The sequence below is a fragment of the Dipodomys merriami genome, unplaced genomic scaffold (assembly GCF_024711535.1).
Source record: "Dipodomys merriami isolate MVZ:Mamm:240054 unplaced genomic scaffold, mDipMer1.0.p SCAF_29, whole genome shotgun sequence".
NCBI classification, from domain to species: Eukaryota; Metazoa; Chordata; class Mammalia; order Rodentia; family Heteromyidae; genus Dipodomys; species Dipodomys merriami.
Window position 1 is genome coordinate 41,709 of NW_027204381.1, and position 20,778 is coordinate 62,486.

At 42.8% G+C, this 20,778-nt stretch overlaps 1 protein-coding gene across 3 annotated transcripts in view; it reads left to right on the forward strand.

Moving 5' to 3' along the window:
* Positions 1-20,289, forward strand: part of Pou2af1 (POU class 2 homeobox associating factor 1) — a 50,939-nt gene extending 30,650 nt beyond the window's left edge. For 2 of the 3 annotated variants that reach the window (XM_070038133.1, XM_070038134.1), the window contains 4 exons: positions 13,863-13,993; positions 14,559-14,601; positions 14,701-14,966; positions 17,543-20,289. In XM_070038133.1, the coding sequence (XP_069894234.1) occupies positions 13,863-13,993; positions 14,559-14,601; positions 14,701-14,966; positions 17,543-17,857 (755 nt within the window). In that variant the 3' untranslated portion in view covers positions 17,858-20,289. Of the gene's footprint in view, positions 1-7,023; positions 7,169-13,862; positions 13,994-14,558; positions 14,602-14,700; positions 14,967-17,542 lie in introns of those variants that run through there. The other variant, XM_070038132.1, reaches the window with a different exon arrangement.
* The last annotated feature ends 489 nt before the right edge of the window (positions 20,290-20,778 follow it).

Sequence of the window (20,778 nt, forward strand, 5' to 3'; positions counted from 1 at the left end):
AGGGGGATTCTAAGTGATCATATGCTTTTTCACATACAGCTGAATCATTTGGGTTTTGTGTGAACTCCTTTGTTCAATTCTTAGGGTTTTTTACCCGTTTAAAATGAGGATAAAATAACTCCTTTTTACAGAGCTGGCCTTCGTAAGTGATAGTGTCACCAACAGGATGCTAACAGCTCTGATTCCTTTCAGCATCTGAGTTTAGGATACTTTACTACATACCCAGAATGCCATGTCCTCTTCTTTGTTTTCTTTTCATGTCTCCTGAGAGATGAATAGTTTTTTTTTTCTTTTTAGAAAAGAGGCTGTTGGAGAACATGCTTTTATACACACCCTAGAGCCACAGATAGCAAAACTCCATTGTAAAAGAGACCACATTGTGAATTCATTGGTGGGATGACTATGGTGAACATTTCCACATGTCCAGATGAGTACACATGGAAATTCTCTTTAGTTAAACTTTTAGAGTCTTAAAGAAAATTAGGAAAGGCCTCACACACTGGATCTAGGCCTTTCTCCTAGACCCAAGTTGTGGGTTAGGGCGCCCAAATGACTATACCCTGTGGGAAAACTAGTGAAAACAGGGCGGCATCATCAACCCACTTAGAATCACCCCCATGGAAGGGCAAAGTTTGAAATCAGACACCAAGAGCGCTGAAAAGGCACTTTCTTTTTTCAGAAAACACCCTTGAGGCATGAGCTGAAATGACTGTACCCCAGGTTCTGGAAAGGGTTAAGAAAACATTTACTTTGTAAGTGTAGCCTCCTCCCTACCTGGCTCATGACCCCTGTTTGTGGACTTAATGTGAACACAGGTTTTGGCTAAGATCAGAGATAATTGACAGAGCTGAGAGATACCAGCACAGAGAAGTGGATCTTCCTGACCATGAATTTCAGATGTGCTTAGCCAGTCAATTGGATAAAGAAGTGATTGGCCTGCAGATTTTCTCCCTGGGTTCTGTACTTGGTCCTCTCAGTCCATGTAAGTGAGAATTAGCATCCATCCAACAGTAATAGTACAGTAGAAATAGCATGGATGTCAGAGCAAGACAGAGCTGGGTTTGACAGCTGGCTTGACAATTGAGTTATCTCTTTTTTCATATTCCTTAAAATCTGAAGATGAGGATTCTAATGTTTTCCTCACTGTAAGAACTAAAGTGGAGAATATTGGTAAAGTGATCTTTAGTTCCCTTATAAGCAGTGACAGTGGTTGTTAGTGTCTTCGTACTGGACGTTTCTGTCAGCCTATTGACTGATCAGGGTTATGTCAGTTTCCTTCTAGTCTATATCCTTTTATGACACTTTAAATAGAATAATTAAAAGTCCTTATAAAATTATTCTTGAGGCACTGGGAAGGTGGTTCAGTGGTGAACTGCTTGCCTCACATGCATGAGGCCTTGGGTTCGATTCCTCTATGCCATATAGGCCCTGTGGCTCAAATGGTAGAGTGCTAGCCTTGAGTTGAAGAGCTGAGGGATAGTGCCCAGGCCCAGAGTTCAGGCCTCACGACCGACCCCCCCCCCCCAAAAAAAATCTTGAGTGATAGTATCTAGGGTCTAAACCAAAGGTCTGCTAGTACAGTTCATGTACCAATGTGGGCCTGCTGCCTGTTTTATAAATAAAGTTTTATTGAAACAGCCATGTCTATTATTTGTGTATGTTTAAGGCATGTTTCAATGACAGCTGAATAGTTGGAACAGAGAATGTACAGTACACAAAGCCTAAAATAATCACTATCTGGCTAGTTATAGGAAAGGCTGGCTAAGCTCTGGTCTTACATGATTTGATTAGTACTTTAGACATTTATTTCCCCAGATCACTTAGTATCCTGGGCTTGGACAATGTTAGCATCAGTTGTAGATAAGATAATTAGAAGATGATTTGGTCAGTGCTTAAAATGAATTCAACTGAACCTCTTCCTTAAAAGTGATAGAATTGTGTGCAATAAACTTGACAGTCTTGATAGAGAGAGGATGGATAGACAACTGCATTTCATTGTTGTTCCTTGCATTAGGAAAAGATCTACAAGATAAGGAAAAACAGCTTAACTGATACTCTTCAGTTGTCTGGTTGGCTAGCGACTGTGGTATATCTTCACTATAGTGCCTAAAGAGGCACCTTTGGAACGGGAAATGGTTATCAGATTTTAATGGCACAGATGGGAATTTGCTTCCACAAAACTTGAACATAGCCAAGGCTTAACAAATAGATAAATTAGGGTCTCAAAATTCTCATTAGCACAAAACACTGCACTAAGGATTTATGCTAGGATTCCACTAAATAGGACACATTTCTAGGGCAACAAAAGAGAAAATGTGAAATACTTTCTGAACCTGAGAATCTCTTGCATAAATTCAGAGGCATTTATGAACAAAAAGTAATTTTAAATACATGGACAACCTCTAATATTTCTGCTCTGGTTGCAACTTTTGCTTATTTAATGAGCCCGATAAACACCTTTACTTCTTACCAAGTTTATGCATCAATTCAGTGGTCCATGATATTAAGGACAAATAGAATCCTAAGGAGAGACATAAATTCACAAGCACCCTTTTCAGGTGAAATCAAGGCCATATAAAGCATACAGATTTAATTGGCAAAAGAGCAGGTGTTTTTCAAGGTTTATATTTTACTTCCTCCTTCTTATATTTACCAAAGAAAAATGCCAAATTTATCCCCCCCCCCATACTCCAAAAGTTACTGAGTCAGAAAAATATAAAACTCTCTTCCATTTCACACCTGGAAATCTGCCTTTTGTGTAAAAAAAAAAAATCAAGATTATCTATGCTCATTCACTAAATGTCTGAATGTTTGATTCATTAGCAAGTTCTGTAAATATTTGCTTTTAACTTTCCCATTACAAAGGGTTTTTTTCTTTCTGACTTCTTCCTAAAGAAATTTATTTTTCTGGCTAACTGAAGATGTCCATCAATTTGTCGTGCTAAGCCAACAAAAACAAACTTGGTTGATTGATTATGATCGTTATTATAGTTTTCACATTCAAGAAATATTTAGTAATATTCTAGTTTTCTCATTTTTTGAAGGAATTTCTTGACGAAAATGAAATTGGCTGGCACAAGGGGAGATTCTCTATTTTCTTCCCCCATTGGTCATGTGGCTTGAACTCAGAGCCTGGATACAGTCCCTGAGCTCTTTTTGCTGACGGTTAGTGCTCTACCACTTTAAGCCACAGTTTCACCCCCAGTTTTTTGGTGGTTAATTGGAGATTTTACAGATTTTCCTGCCTGGGCGGGCTTTGAACCAGGATCCTCAGATCTAAGCTTCCCGAGTCGCTAGGATTATAGGCATGAGCCACGAGCACTCAACTGAGTCAAAATTCTCTGAAGCTCTCTTGTCCTGGTTGAGGGAGACTTTACTCTTGCCTGCCAGAGAAATGAACTGTGCATTCCAGTCTACAGATAATAAGATTTGAGTCTTTGGCCAGCCATTCAATCCCTGTGGGTCTCAGATGAAATGAAACTACCCTTTTACTTACTAAGGAGACTGAGCTTGTTTGAAGTTCTTTTCCAGTTCTAATTTCTGAGTTTTTCCAAGTGCTTATAAAATATATTTTAGAACAATATCCTTAATTTGATAGCAGGGATTCTTCCATCTGCTTAGAGCAGCCTTGGTGACACATTTCAATGCTTTGGGGAGATTAAAGGAATAGTGATCCACTTGTCCCAATCCAAAACTTTTGGTTCAATTTCCTCTGGCATTGAGATTTCTAGATTATTTTCCTGGGTGATTCTAACATGCAATCAAGGCTGAGAATTCCTATCTAAAGATTGAAATCAGTAGAACCTAATATCTCTTGTCTTTATCCTTCTGATAGGGGTGATGGGTACTTATTTGGCGCCATACGATCTATCAAATACTATGTTGGAAAAGTTTAGATTACATTTGGTTGCTACTGGAGAGACCTGACAGAGATTTAGCTAAGACAGTAATATACTGTTTCTGACCTAAAAGAAAGTTAATAAGAGGTTATTCAGGATTCTAGGTAGTTCAACAGTGTCACCAATATTTCAAGCACCTTTTGTCCTTCCTGTCTGCTATTCTTGGTGTGTGGCTTTGTCTTCAAGGTTTCTTCATAGCAGTCACTTTAACTTTTGGGCTACGTCTGTGATCTTCATCATATCTTCAGACAAAGAGAAAGCAAAAAAGAAGCAAAAAATATGCTTCTCTATCACTGCTGCTTACCCCCTCTCACTTTCCACCCTCCAATGCATAACCTCTTCTGCCAGCTCATGGCTACTCCTAGCTATAGGAGAACAACAGAATTGTTTAGCTGGGCATATTGCCATCCTCCATAAAGCAGGGCTTGTCAAAAAAGGGACAAAGCAGATGTTGGGTGTGACAACTGATGATCTTTGCCATACTTTGAATGCACTATTTATTTCACTTCATCCTCATAACAACGCCGTGGCATAGGCTCTGTTATTGGGCCTTTTTCAAAGATGAGGAAAATGAAGCTTAAGGATTACACTAGCAACTCACTCATAATGACATTTATTCTAAACCAGACATCACGAATGGACTTGCCAAGCTGTCCTGTTTCCCTGTCATGAAGTCTGACTCCTTTCTGGGCTTGGGTGGTGTTTTCTGACTCCTTTCTGGGCTTAGGTGGTGCTCTTTGTAGAAGCTCAAGCCTTCCATGTTAGATATAGGCAAAATGAAATGCATCAACCTGTGGGTACTTGTTCAGCTCTTGAGAACTCCATTTTGATGAGATTAACTTGTGTTTCAGCTTACTTATTGAAGATGCCCTCCATTGTCCTTTGCAGCCATCTTGGAAGAGATCAATGCAAGGCTCAAAGAGGGATTTGGGGTTCCTATTTAATAACTCGGTCTATCAGATTCTCAGGCAACTCTAATGGAAGTCTGCACTGGAAGCCACTGCTTCTTCTTCATTGGGATTTCCTTCTTCCTGAACTTTATAGATTTTGGAAAGAGTCAGGTGTGTGGAGAACAAGATATAGTGAGTAGAATTTTATTTGGAGTTAAAGAGGGGTATCTTTGTTTGCTGCTAGTAGTTTAAAATCTTAGCTTCTGGGTCTAGTGGTCCCAAGTTTGAGTCCTACACTTATGATTGGTTGGGTGTGTGGTACTCACAAGTCCTATTACCTCTTCCTGTTGCCATCTCCTTATACACCAAGGGTATGGTTTTACCTTTATAGGATTATGGTAGGTACTTACTACTGTGCTTGATATTAATCAAATACCCAATATATAGAAGTTATTATTATTACTTTCTAATGTTTTCTCTCCTTCTGCCTCTGAGGATAAAGGTTATGTGGGCTAGTTATAGATTACAATTTGTATGGTCTCTGAGTTCTGTATTTCTTGTGAAATGACAGGATGCATGTTAATGGTCTTGTGATTCATAATAGCACTTTAGTCATCAGTGTCATGGCTGATGCTGATTGCTAAGCTGACCATTTGGTGCCTAAATTAGCCATGACCTTCCTACCACCTCTGTGAGATAAGTTTGTATTGACTGGGAAATTGGTGTTTGTGTTTTAATTCACAAGATTGGACTGAGGTGTTTATACGTTAATTGTGAGGAGAATGACACTTGAAATATGCAAGAAATAGCACTAATGATACTGAAAACTGAAACAACAATGTGCTGCCTTCTTTTTTTAGTAATGGTTTCAGTAATACCACTTTCTGGGAAGAGCTGGTAGCCAAAGAATTACAAAATAGAACAATCCACAGGCCAGGTGTGGGACCTAAAAGGATTTGACCACTCTTTAAACAATCTGCATTACTTTTAAATACACTGGAAAGAGCCATACATTCAAATGGAAGAGAATTACTATTGTTAGACTTTCATGGGACCTAGAAGTACCGAGGGGAAAGAAAAGAAAGGAAAAGAAGAGGGGAAAAAGAGTTGAAAATAGGAGCAAGGCTTAACTTTGGTTGAAAGCCACAACAACTCAAGAAAGAAAGTCATAAAGAGAAAATTAATGGTCCTCATCCTCTTATTGCATGTATTTGCCCCTATGTGCATTGATTCAATCATAAAACTACTTTTATCTTGATAAATCAAGCCATAAAATAAATGTTATGGAACATAAAGCTATGGATGTGAACGCTGAGGAACAATTCATTGCTCAGTTTTTGGAACACAGAAGCATCTTAACATTGGGAAGAAAATTCTAAGACTTCTAGGCTGATGCACATAATTTTCCTGTCGTAATCCTCTCTATTTGAACCAAATCTACTGCAGAACTCCAGTAGAAAAGAACAGCAGCAGTTTAGTAAATATCCGGAGTTAAAATTATTCATAACCTTCCCAATTTCCTTGCTTCTTTTTTTTTGCACCTACCAATACCATAAATATATTCTGGGGTTCTTCAGGTGATAGTTCATCACTCCAGTCACACCAATCCTTCACTGCTTTCAGTAAGATTCTTGATAACTAACCTCAGGTTCTTAGTTTACAGAGTGAATTGCTGTGCAGCACATTGCCTAGGTCTTTACGACACTTTGAAGCTTTTCAAGAAGGCCATCTTTTCAGTCTTTATGGGTTTCTTGTGAATAAGGACAAAATGACCAGTGTTTCTGTATTGGAGAGCAAACAGTCCTATCTTTTGCCCTTCTCTTTATTTCTTGCGCAACTTGCTTCTTATTTAGGCCTTACTGAATCAGATGAAGGTGGAAAGCAACCAAGCAAGCCAGATCCATCCCAATTGTGAAACAGATGCAACTCTACCATGGTTTATAAGTCTAGATCTGTTTGTGCAATTCTTTTGATTAAAGTCTATATTTCCTACTCGAGTTCAGTGACTGATCTACCAGGGGCTTCTTGGTCTTCACCCCTATCTTGGGACATGGCGAATCTGAGCTAGGCACCCTTTCCGCTCCAATGACCCCCAGTTTCTGTAAAAGGCAGGCAGATGCAGCTGGTTTCTCAGGTTGGACTGTCATTTCAGTCAAAAAATACCCAAAATAAAACCTTGAGGGGAATTGTTTGAGCCTCTCAGTTCTCATCACTCCTCACGTGAGCTGAAGAGTGTTTTTTTGAGTGTGTGTGGGGTGGGCTCTCTTTACTCCACTGGGAAATACCATTGCTTGGGGGAAATGACAGTGAAGGGAGACAAGAGCAGAGCAAGGCAAGCCCAGGATCCAACTGCAAGAAGGAGGATGAAGAATCGCCCAGGTACCATTTGATGACTGACTACTAGTGCCTCTCAGAGTAACAAATAGGATGTTTCTAGGCCAGGAAAAGCAGATTGTAGGCCAGGAATGAATTATGTTTGGACTCTGAGGTCCTGAATTTGGTTAATACCATTACACATGTTGGTCAAGTCACTGAACATTTCTGAGCATCTCTCTGTCTCTCTCTCTTTCATCAGTCAAAGCAGGGGAGGGAATGGAATACTTATCTATTTCAGAGGTTGTAGCAAGGCCTCTTATGAAATTATTTGTGTCAAAGACTAAGTTGTAAGCCAAGTACGTGTAATTATGGTTATTTTGGAGTTCCTGGGAGTTAAGGCTAGGAAACAGATAGACCTTAGCCACTCATTTATTCAACATACCTGGTCTATATAAAGAAGAGCTGAATCCAGCATTCTTCCAGGCTCTGTGGTACAGAAGTTTTGAAAGGAGAGTGATTTTTTAATCTTTCAAAATGGCTGATGTAGTTGATTATGTCTTGAAGCTCACTAGAAAGAGTTTTAAGTTGACAAGACTATTAAGATGGGATGGAAACATGATCATCCTGAATCACAACCAGTCTTTAGAGGAGTGTTCTTAATTGTGGTTCAGTCTGCTACCTGCCCCAGTGGCTCACGGGAAATCAGAAGAGAATAATGGCTGGTAGCAGGGTCTTGTCCAAGTTCCTTGGGTCTTAGTATAGAGAGTAAATGTCTGTTGTGCATTAAAGTCATCCTAAAAGAAAAGTTACTGGTGACTAGTGCCTGGCAACCTTCTTTGACTAGCATCTGCACTGTGGCATGCAATGTGGTTTGCATGGGGTTATTAAATAAACAAGTACAGACAATTTTGCCTATTTCCTCAGAGATATTTTATTGTGTCTTCATTAGAGCATCATACTCATTTAAATCAGTAGATTCCTCTGATCCCTTAGTTTGCTGCAGAGTGAGTGCTGATTCCTGCCCACACGGCCAAGGCTCTGTGTGAGGTGACTGCACATGGCTTGTCTCTGTCATGCTTTGCACCCTCCAGGGGAAGGGCAGCCGCAGAGCTCTTATTTTTGTGCTATGTAGCATGTCTGGGTGTGCAGCAGGGGGAACTGAAATATACTCTTCTGGCTTTTTATACTTTTACGTTTTTACATTGCTCGTTTTGGAAAAGGGAAGCCCTCATTAGGGTTGAATTTATTGATTTGCTATAAGTGAGTGCCTTTGTTTCATCCTTCCTGAAACTCTACTGGCAACAGATGGACAGTAGGAAAGAAAGGCGATATGGTGAACTTCTCAGCCCCCAAACTGGAGATTCCTGTTGAAGTCCAAGAGTTCATGTTCAGGTAGACAGATTTTTCTAGGTGATGGACATTTGGGTGCCTACAAGTATTTACAGGGTCCTCAGACCTCAACAGAGTTGGTGAGAAGTCTCCAGGTTTTGTGGGTGTGCTATCCGTAGCTGCAAATTGCTCGTCTTTAGGAAACTGGCTTTTCATCATCTTGGCTGCTGTATTATTATTTTGATCTCTGTTTGCTTTTCTTTGGATATTTTTTTCAAATTATTACTTAAAGATCTTTCTTTAGCCGGGCACCAGTGGCTCACGCCTGTAATCCTAGTTACTCAGGAGGCTGAGATCTGAGGATTGCAGTTCAAAGCCAGCCTGGGCAGGAAAGTCCATGAGACTCTTATCTCCAATAAACCACTGGAAGTGACTCTGTGGCTCAAGTGGTAGAGTGCTAGCCTTGAGCTAAAGAGCTGAGGGACAGCGCCCAGGCCCAGAGTTCAAGCCCTAGAATGGAACAACAAAAAAAAAATCTCTTTTTGGTGATATTTGGGATTAAACTCAGGACCTTGCACTTACTAAGCAAGCACTGGATCTCTTGAAGCCATGTCCTCAGCCCTTTTTCTTTGGTTACCTCTGGGATATATTTTGCATATATGCCTGGTCCAGCCTGGACTTTGATCTACCTATTAGCACCTTGTGTAGCTGGTATGACAAATGTGCTCCATCATGCCCAGGTGCTGTTGGTCAAGATGGGTATTTCTAACCTTTTTCCCAGGCTGGCCTCAAATCATGATCTTCCCTATCTCTAATTCTGAGTAGCTGGGCTTATAGGCATGATCCCTTATGCTTGGCCAATAGATTATTTTAATAATTTCATTTAAAAACATTCCAGTTCAATTGTGTTAAAGTGAGGTTGGTTCAGGGATCTAGCAGCCCCAAGGTGAGGCAGCACTGATTTTTGACAAGCTCCTCCTTTTAGATTTGTATTTGGAGCTCAGTCCTTGTGCTGGAGGCAGTTGGGAACCCAGTATTTACCATACAATTAGAAATGTCAATCATTGCTTCACATAGTTTGGTATGAAAGGCACTAAAACTTGCAAATCCAATTGGCTGTTGGACTCTTTGGGGAATTGTCCTGAGGCTTTGGATTCTGATATTTCATGGGTCCTGTGCAAAGACACTCAAAAGCATCCTTAACTCTTGTCCATGCGTGTGGAGTCAGTTACAGGGCTCCTTAGCAGCTGGTGGTAGACACAATGTCTCAGGGACCTTGGGAGCTATAGGAATTTTTGATGCATTCGGAAGAGATGCAGACCTCTGCATAGGTCTGCCTGTGCTCTGTTGTGTCAAGGTACATCTGCTGTCACTTGGATTCCAGAAAGCCAGGCATTAGAGGGTGTGATACCTTGTGCTTAGAGCACCTCTCTCAAGCTCTCTTTGTTCATTGATTTTTTTTAAAAACAACAGGAGGCAGGAAGCCCTCACTTGACAAGATCCTGGAAATGCCCAGTGGTTCTTTTCTAGCCAAGTATGTGGTGTGTCCATTTCCTGGGAAGGAGTGGAACTGAGATGCCTCTGGGATCTTCCCACAAGTGGACATGTGAATCACAGCAAAGTCATCATAGATGTTTTTGCTTATGATCTGGATGGAGAGGTGTACATGTGGGATTGAGCCTTTCTTGTTCCCCAGCTAGATTAGAGCCCTAACATAACCCCAAGCCTCAAGTTTCTCCAAGTATATGGTGTCTCAGATTGTACCCTGTGCCTATGAAATAGCAGGAAACTTAACTGGAGACAAGTATAGGATAAATAATATGGCTGTAAAGAAAACTGATGTGGCCACAGATGATTCTGAGAAGAATGGAGCCATGTAAGGAGTGATCAAAGTAATTAAATCAATCTGGAAATATTTTACCAGTCAGCAACAATCCAGATTTGATTTTTGGCTTTCAATTCCATTGTCATTATTGCCTAGAACAAGGATAAAGGTGTTCTTAGGGTACAGGTACTAGTTTGTCTCCTCTTGATATATACTAAGCCAACCTGAGTCTCACAAGTTATAACAGTCATCATACTGGTGACTGTCAGAAATTGCTGCCACATTAGGCTACAGCTGGGGTCTGTGTAATGCACTGATACCACTCAGATACATGGTAAGTGGAACTTATACAGAAGCAAGGGCTTGGGGGCTAAAGGCATGTGTGAGAAATAGCTGAAGGTAAACAAATGCATAGTGAGGTTTAGAAATGCTCAAGATATTCAGAGATAGGATGTATGGGGTACTTAGATTGCTGGTGGTGGATAACATACATGAGTATGCATTAGCTCACATACACTTAAATTCATACTCTGTTCCACAGTCTTTGGTAAGCACTTTCCATGTAGTTTCCAATGCCCCACAACACACATATTGTTATGATCTTCATTTTATAGGTGAGAAAATGAGCTTCATTTTATAGGTAGACTGTTAGTGGTAAGTTTCATTACAAGGCAATGGAAGGACCACATTTATGCTGCTGGTGACCAGAAGGCAAGTTGGGTAGGAGAAAGAAAAGAAGGGTGGAAATAGATGGAGGGAAGAGAAGAAAAATAACACATGTACAGTGTTTGCCATATGCTGAACCTGCCCTTGGGAATTCCCCATGTATTATTCCCATTAATCCTCATACTAATTGTGTGAGGGAAGAGCTATTACTAAGAGCTATTAAGGCCCCACTCATTAAATAAATAGGAGAATTCACTACCAGTGAGCAGCAGCCCAGGTTTGATTATAGGTGTTTTTGGATCCCAAGACCATTGTCATTTCTGCTTAGAACAAAGATAAAAGTGATACCTGGGCACAGATATTAGATTGGCTCCCCTTGCTATATAATATACAAGCCTGAAATCTCTGAGGTTATAATAGTTACCTAGTTGGTGACTGTCATTACTGGTTCATTGCTTAGCTTCTTGGTTTGATCACAAGATCCACCAGGGCAGGGGCCACCTGCATAAAAGAATGAATACCGGCAGAGACCGGTAGGAGAGAGAGTGGCAGAGACCACCTGTTATGACAGGGGAATTTAAAAGGAAGGTAACTCCTACTGGGATGTGGCAAACAGGTTGAACTGTTAAATTGGGGTGCTTCTAATTCACCTTTAGAATCACTGGAGAAATTTTTAGCCATATTGAGTCCTATATCAGACCCCAGCATCATACTCCTAGGAGCAGAGCTCTGGGCATCTGAATTTTGTGTCACTCTTTGGTTGAATCTATTTCATGGCCAGGTAAGGAACCCCTGCAGATGGGTTTGAAGGCTAACCTGAGAAACGGGGTCCTGACTCACACCATCTGTCTCTAGGGTTTACTTTTCAAATCCTGCTGGTGGTAGCCAAGCCTCTCTGCCTGCTAGACTTCTAGGCCAGGCCGTGCAGGTGCCTAGAGCCCAAAATGAAGTCTGATATAGAATCAGGAACAAAACCTTATCAACTGAGTATTTGCTGAGCAAAGTTCAGCTCAAGTAGAGCTGTGGATCCGGGTTTCACAGATACCCAGGCTTCCGGAGGACTTTGATTCAGAGCTGGGTCTCTGGGGACCCTTATCAGTGGATGATAATGAGATTTCTATGTGAGCCGTAAAGACTATGCTTTTGGCCTCCCAGACCTAACCCTTCATTCCAAGGGGCCAGGTCCAATTTGCATCTGCACAGGAAGATTGCAACAGGACAGCCTTGGCTAGTTTGGTGTGCTTTCCCAGGCCAGAAGGGCCTGAGCTCTGCCTCATATTTTGGTTGGTACATTGGTTTCTTGTCTTTTGCAACAACTGGGGAAGGAAATCTCCTAGCAGTAAAGTGGCCCCAAGACACACGATGAGCATTGGGCATTTGTTCTATGTCCTGGGACTCACAAGAATGTCGAAGCCACTGGCTTCAGCCCATTCATTCTAGAGGTCCAGGAGAGTTGAGGGGAAGGTGAATGGAATCACATTCAAGGAATCACCCAGTTGATTAATCAACAATAATTACTTGGTGAGCCTCTTCCAAATGAACAGGCACCTTGGGAAGATAAGACAGAAATAAGGTACAACAGCTCATCTTGAGATGTTCCTAACTTAGTTATAAACTAGATTCAATATCAATATCAAAATGGATAATTACTACACAGCAGGCTGAAGATACATTGGATGCTTGCTTGCTCCATTTGCCTTCCATATAGGAAACTCCGGTTCTATCTCTAGCACCAAACCAAACACACACACACACACACACACACACACACACACACACACACACACACACACACACACACACACGCGCACACACACACACACACACACCAAATTTACAGAAAGCTTGCTCTGTACTTCACTTCTCATTTACCATGTCCAGTGACTCCTCACAACATTCCTTTGACAAGATATTGAAGATTCACAAGCATAGAGAGGCTTAGTAACTTGCCCAGGACACACAGTTAGATGTGTCAGGGGCAGGATTTGTTTTTTATTTTATTTTTATTTTTATTTTTGGGTCCGGTCATGGGGTCTGAACTCTGGGCCTGGGTGCTGTCCCTCAGCTCTTCAGCTCAAGGCTAACGCTCTACCACTTGAGCCACAGTGCCACTTCCGGCTTTTTTCTTTATGTGGTGCTGAGGAATCGAACCCAGGGCCTCAGGCATGCAAGGCAAGCACTCTGCCACTGAGCCACCTTCCCAGCCCCAGGGGCAGGATTTGAAGCCTGTATTCTCTGCTCTTACTGCTACCTTGTCCTCTGCTGACATCTATGTGAATATCCATAGATCTATGGGTGCTGGGGAAGTTGGGGATGTAGAAGCCTATAAGCTGCAAGGTGATAAGAAAGAAGAAAATCCTGGCTATGAAAAATGGCCAGAGGGGCTGGGAAGGTGGCTCAGTGGTAGAGCGCTTGCCTTGCATGCCTGAGGCCCTGGGTTCGATTCCTCAGCACCACATAAGCAAAAAGAAAAAAGCCGGAAGTGGCGCTGTGGCTCAAGTGGTAGAGCACTAGCCTTGAGCTGAAGACCTGAGGGACAGCACCCAGGCCCAGAGTTCAGGCCCCACGACTGGACCAAAAAAAAAAAAAAGAAAAAAAAAAGAAAAATGGCCAGATATACGCATGACCTTGGAGAGAGGTACACATGGGCCTTTTTGTGGGACCCAGGGTTTATGGAGTTAGGGTACAAGCTGGTCAGAGAAATGGGTTCATATCCCATTGTGAAGCCTTTTTAATTCTAGACTGAAGGGCTTTGACCTTCATTATTTGAGTGTAGGGGAGTCATGGAAAGTTTGGGTACAAGAAGAGTGACAATACCAGGGGAAATACTCTAGTAATCTTCAAGCCAGAACAGACAAATCCTGGAGGAAATGGGCACTGGGTGTTAGGGATCTGTCTGAGAAGGACCATGGATCCCAGTGACGTCACTTTTCTCAGCCACAGCTCCAGAGCAAACCCCGGTCCCACCCCGGCCATACCAAGGTGTCCGAGTGAAGGAGCCAGTGAAGGAGCTACTGAGGAGGAAGCGCTGCCATGCCAGCAGTGGGACAGCTATCCCACCAACTGCGGTGAGAGTGTCTGTGGCGTGTGTGTGTGTGTGTGTGTGTGTGTGTGTGTATGTGTGTGTGTATGTACATGTATGTGGAGGTGCATGAGCTTGTGCATGCATGCAGGTGGGTATGAGCTTGTGCACATGTTTGTGCATACATGTGTGGGTAGGAGAGTGAGGGTGGCCTCTGTCAGACCGAAGGGTACTTCTTTGTTCCAGGGGACGCCCCCGACTGATACTGTGAAGATGGGTCTAGATTAGTTGGTGATTCCTTGAAGTGGGATAAGACAGAGTGGAACTGGTTCACTTAGCTGGTTGAACAAGGCTATTGTCAAGTCCTATGGGAGCCAGTGATACACACCCTGGTGGGAGTTGGGTTCCCTCTGGGAAGAGGAAGAAGCCAGTTCCTTAAGTGCACCATCTTTTTGCTCAATGGAAACACAAATTCTTCAAAAGTGCAGGTCATGATGGTTGGTGTGAGTGCTGGGGCGATTCTCCTGAGCACTCTGCTATCCTGGGGCCCCTGGGATTTTATCCTGCAAATGCCTTGGCTAACCACAGGTCCTTGTCTTTCTCCTCTCTAGGTGGTGCTGCCCCACCAGCCCCTGGCGACTTACACTACAGTGGGTAAGAGGTCCCTGAAGCCCAGCTCTGTCCTAGGACCCTCATGGTGGCACCAGCAGTTCTGGTCATTTTCTTTCGTTCATTTTTGTTTTAATACCACAGGTCCTTCCTGCCTTGACTTGGAGGTCTCTGCTTCCACGGTGACAGAGGAAGGGGCCATGTGTGCTGGCTGGCTCTCCCAGCCTGCTCCTGCCACCCTGCAGCCCCTGACTCCCTGGACACCTTATACTGAGTATGTGTCCCATGAAGCCGTCAGTTGTCCCTACTCAGCGGATATGTATGTGCAGCCCATGTGCCCCAGCTACACAGTTGTGGGGCCTTCCTCAGTGCTGACCTATGCCTCCCCACCACTCATCACTAACGTCACGGTATGTCTTATGAAAGCAGAGCTGTGCCTACCCATGGTATCCTGTTAGAAACAGCTTACTCTATGACACTTTCCTCCTCCTCCTCCTCCTCTGTCTCTTCCTCTTCCTCTTCTTCCTCTTCTTCCTTCTCCTTCTCCTCCTCTTCTTCCTCCCTTCCACCTCCTCCTCCTTGTCCTTCTCTTCTTCCTCCTCCCTCTTCTTGTGATACTAGGGTTTGAACTCAGGGTTTTCAGGTTTTAAGCTCAGTGTTTTTCACTTGGGAAGGAGGCAAAGGTACTCTACTGCTTAGCCACACTTCCAGCCCCCACAAATTCTTCTTATGCCTGTCTGGTCATGTTTTGTGCAACTTGAGGTTGGAAAGCTCTTCTCCTGCCTCTCTTCCTGAACATCTCCAGCTCCTCTGTAAGCAGTGAGTCTTGGTTATGATGAGCTGCAGCTTTCAGTAAGTGAGGAACCAAGTGAGAGGTAAATGGGTGTCCAGCTGATAACTTAGAGAGTGATTGTGCACTTAGCCATGGGAATTGCTAGAAGACATGTAGGCTGAGTAAAAGGTGATATAACCTCTTAGAAAATTAGTTTTGAGTTATATCCACCTATAGGGTAATGTATTTGAGTTGTGACTGTAGTGTCAGATTGCCTTTGTCTCTAACTCTTTACTCACTAACCATGAGCCCCTTGGTTAGCAACTTGATCTCTCACTATAAAATGGAAATACTAACAAGAGGGTTGTTGGGATAGAATGAGCTAATTCATGTAGAACTATTTTGCACAGTCTTTCTGGCACTCAGGAAGCAGTAAATAAATATTAATTATTACCATTGTATCAAAGTGTGCCAGCAATTTGAACCATGGGCCACCACTATCAATGGCTAGGTAGGAATGGAAGTCCCGACCCCCAGGAATGAAGGAAGGGAGTCATAGTTTAATGTGAATGGCAACCGTATGTGACCATTAAGAACAAGACTCTTACAAATGTTGAGGGAAAAAAAGGCCTATGACATCAAGGGATCTTAAGTCCATTCCAGGGAAACTGTGGCAAGTAAGCTGAAGCTTCATGAATGGTTGCAGAGCCACCCTTGATGGCAGTATTTGCTTTGGTCCCCCAGGTCCCCTTTATTGTCCTCAGTGTCCAGTGTCTTCCCAAGGGACCTGCTCCCTACCTCCAGGCACCTTCCTGGCAGGCTTGTAGGAGTACACTCCACAGCAAACCAGCTTTTCAGTCTTGATGATATTAAGTAGAATCTTCCTCAGGTGACTCATTTCCATGTCAGAGGCCTGGAGTGGTGGACTTAGTGTTTGTCAGCCACTTCATTACTGAGGATTCTTTTCATTATTTATTCCCTTTGATTGTCACTACTTCCTGCTTTGAAAGGTTCTGTGTGTTAAACAAACTGTATTCATTAAGAAACAATTTATTTGTTTTGTCATGTTGTAAATTAACTCATCAAAGCTGGCTTGAACCAACAGTGATCACTACTGCTTTTAGAGATAAGACTTGTGTTAGGAGCTGGTTTGATGTATGATTCTCTCCCTGAGCAGGGAACCTGGGTTGGGAAGCACAAGCCTACACTGAAGGAGAGGAAGTGAAGCATGCACACTAGCTCCAATGGTGGGAGCCCTTCTTACTCAAGTGCTCCATTACTCCATGTAAAAACAATTTAAAACCTTGCTGCTCAAACTATGGTCACTATACCAGCCACACTGACATCCTGGGAGACTTGGTTAAACATGCAGAATCCCAGGCCCTTGAACTCTTGGACTAGAATCTGTGTTGAAACAAGATCCCTAGAGATCTGCACAAACTGTCCTCAATGACTAATGGTTTACTCTCAAAACACCATGGCAATTGGAGATGATAGGCAGGTAGGGATAGCAGGGGGAGATTTTTGGATTTGTCCCACATCTATTCCTGTAAGAGCTTCCACTTTGATCTACTTTTCTCAACTGTAAAAGCATACTAAGAACCCAGGCCTTGAATCTCTGGCGGGTTTGATTGCTTGGCTTCCCTGTGCTGTCACTACCAGAAGGGTGGAAAGTGATGGAGCTGTTCTGGTCCAGGAGGACCTCAGGATGCCAGAGTTACAGTGTGGAGCCACAACTCTCTTTTTGTGTCTGAGCAGGAGCGCAACCACCTGCAAGATACAGCTACTGGGTTGAATGACTGCATTTTCATAGATTTAAGATGCATGCACTTTTCACATGTTAAGATCTCTGAAATCAGGATGCATTTTATAGTCAATGAAACCTAGAAAATCCTCTCAAATTTTGCTCAGCCTTATGACTTCATTACTATTCCTGTCTTCTTTTACAGGTAAGCAAAAATGAAATTTCCAAGTTGGGAAGTAGTGTGAGCTAGGACATAGGACAGATAAGTAGTCAGTGGCAAATGAGGGACCCAGTTGAAATCTGTCTGTTTCTCCACTGAGGGTGTCCTGAGCCAGGAGAAAGGAGGTGGAGCTTCAAAGAGAAACCAGAGAAGGGCAGAGTTGAGGGGGAAGTGGAGATCTTTAAGAGACGGAGATAAGCAGGAGAGTATCCCAGGCCTGCTAACCATTGGTCCTCTGTTTCCCCTACAGACAAGAAGTGCCGCTGCACCCACCATGGGGCCCCAGCTGGAGGGCCCTGAGCACCAGACACCCCTCACCTATTTCCCATGGCCTCAGCCCCTTTCCACACTGCCAACTTCCACCCTGCAGTACCAGCCCCCAGCCCCAGCTCTGCCTGGGGCTCAGTTTGTCCAGCTCCCCATCTCTATCCCTGAGCCGGTCCTTCAGGACATGGATGACCCCAGGAGAACCGTCAGTTCCTTGACCATCGACAAATTGCTGTTGGAGGAAGAGGATAGCAATGCCTACGAGCTCAACCACACGCTCTCTGTGGAGGGATTTTAGGCTTGAAAATCCTTTTTTTCTGAATTTAGGATTTTTAAGATGATCCTGGAGGGAGCCCAGCTTCCATATCTGGGCTATACTTTCTACCCCCAACCACAGTCAGAGTCTTGCCTTTTCTCCCTTCTTTCTTCATTTTCTACATATTTTTCTTTCTTTCTTTCTTTTCCCCATTTCTTCTTCCAATTTTCTTTCCACGAGGTGGAAATAGTGTGATATCAACCATAATACTTTATGCCAACTGTTCACAAGTTGCTGTTGCATCTGGGAATAGTCCCCTTTTTTCTCGTGCCTGCTGCTTTGTGGTAGCAGTGCACTGCAGAGCTGTTCTAGGCTGTTACTCCCACTGTCATTTTGAGATGCATGGGGTGCTGGGTGGGGAACCAGCACTGCCAGAACCTCCTGGATGCGACCACCCAGGGTAGACCAGATGCCAGAGGCCTTGAGCTGTCAGTTCTTACAGTTGCTCTTTCTTTGTTCTTTGTAGCCTTGGTCGGATTTCTGTTCTGGACATCAACCTCAAGGGCTGGGACGCTGCACAATGCTGGGTTAGGGGTGAGGAAGGAACATCTGGAAGGGTAGGGGCAAAGTCAGCAAGAGGACAGAGGGTGAAGAGAGGGTGTGTGTGGAGGAGGAGGCTTGGGGGAGGAAGGCAGAGGAATCATCTGGCTCCAGCTTACTTGGTTACTAAGAAGCACATAAACTTGGGGGAAACTATTGCTTTCAGAGGTGGCTGTATAGCTGCTTTTGAGAATGCTTGCAAGGAAAGCAGAACTGTTGGAAATAGGATGAATGATCTCTTTGGCCATTTCTTCCCCTCTCCAGATCCTTCACCACAACCCCCTGAAGCCTCATAGCAAGGGTGCACTTGCTTAATGCTGTGAAGTGAGCTTCTTTTATATCTTTCATCATCTCTAGGCCTCCATTACGTAGAGCCAAGGCCACTTCTACACGAATACCACTCACCATCCTTTCCAGAGCCTCAGCTAGAGCACCCATAGTTTTCATTTCAAATTTTATGTTACTTTTGCTAGTGAAGCATTTAGACTTTTCAAGTCTCAGCTCTGATGGTGGTTGCAGGCGCACGTACTGGCACATTGCCTGCTAATGACACCCATGACCTCTACAAGGCAGACACTTGAGCTGTGCAATCTATATAGAATAAACAGACATTTTCCAGGAAATGACAGTTTCTTCTCTTTTTTTTTTAGTTATTTTATTTTTATTGAAAAGGTGATGAGCAGGAGTTTCACAGTTGCATAAGTCAGGTAATGAGTACATTTGTTTTTAATCATTGTTACTTCATCCCTCATCTCCCACTTGCCCTTCTCTACTCCCCTCCCCCCCAGTTGTAGGGTTTATATTCAACATAGTGACAAGTGAGTATCAATGTTGCATTAGTTCATCCTATGTCCTGCTGTTTCTGTACAGAAAACAAAAAGAAATGAAGAAAAAAAAAGAAAAACTATATACAGGACATGTTAAGAACCTCTTGTTCCCATATCTTGGAGTTCATGTTCATATGCTTCATTGTGTATGGTCCTATGCACAAAGCAATTAGATTATTGAGATCTCTTGTTAAGAATACCATAGACATATTCTAGTTCCTACAAATGAGGGATACCATGCAACCTACTTTTCTTTGGGTCTTGCTTACTTTACTTAATATAATTTTCAGGTTTTTCCAGGAAATGACAGTTTCTTTGATGTGTTTACATTGTTTTCCATGCCCTGGGTTTATTTTGATCCAAATTTCTTACTATCTGCTTCAAATCCCTGCACATTTATCTTTGAATTATTTTAATTCAGACATGTTTCCATTTCAAAGCCTTAAACAGAGTCTTGGATGATAAATTTACATCTCTGCTGGTAGTTATGGTGAGCAGTCAAAAGTTAGGGGAAAGCCAGACACTGGTGGTTCAGGCCTGTAATCCTAGCTACTCTGGAGGCTGAGATCTGAGGATCGCCCATTCATAGTCAGCCCAGGCAGGAAAGTCCCTGAGACTCTTATCTTCAATAAACCACCAGAAAACCAGAAGTGGCTCAGCGGCTCAAGTGGTAGAGCGCTAGCCTTGAGCTGAAGAGCTGAGGGACAGTGTTTAGGCTCAGAGTTCAAGCCCCATGACTGACAAAAAGTGGGGGGATCTCAGCCCTGTTTGATTAAAGGTTGATTTCCTATTTAAAAAAAAAACACTGTGCAAGATTTTCCATCTGTGTGAGGATTTGAGAATACACAGAAGCAACATCCACAAGGGAGCTCAAGTTGGTAGAACTAGCAAAGAAAATATTTTATGGATTTGCTAGGATCCTAATTGTGTCTTTTCCCCTTCTTTTTTTGAGGCTCAATGTCTTGGCTGTAGTTTAGTCCTTCTGGGTTTCTTCCTGGTTTATTCTGTAAGATGGAAACATTTTCAATAAAGATTTATAGACTTTTCTGTGCTGAAGAGTTTTGTTTCTTATCAGATTATTTCCCCTTAAGCTTCCAGTCCCTTGTCAGACAGTGTCATTAGAGGAAGAGCTTACACTAGTCTTGTTGATTTTGCAAATTGATCTGTTTCAGGAGGAGATAAAAGCAGTTGTTCCCACTGTGCCTGCTGCCTGTTTCTTACTGAGCATGGCCGAGTTAAGCTTGGTCTCCAAGAGAGTGGGGATCAGAAAGTTGGGAGAAAATCTTTTAATCTAATTGCTTTTCCTGTTATTTGTGTTACATGAATAATTTATCACAATGTTGGCTGTCTAGGGTTAAGTCCTACCATTGGCAGGTCAAAGCTGACTCTGAAGAACCATCAGTTAATGCCCTGGAGTATGTGTTATCATCTACAAATGAACCCATCTTTTAGGATCAGGAATCACAATAAAACAGAAGACAATCTCAACGCCAAGCTTTGGAGGAAGAGCTGTTTTGGAGTTGGGGGAGGGGATCA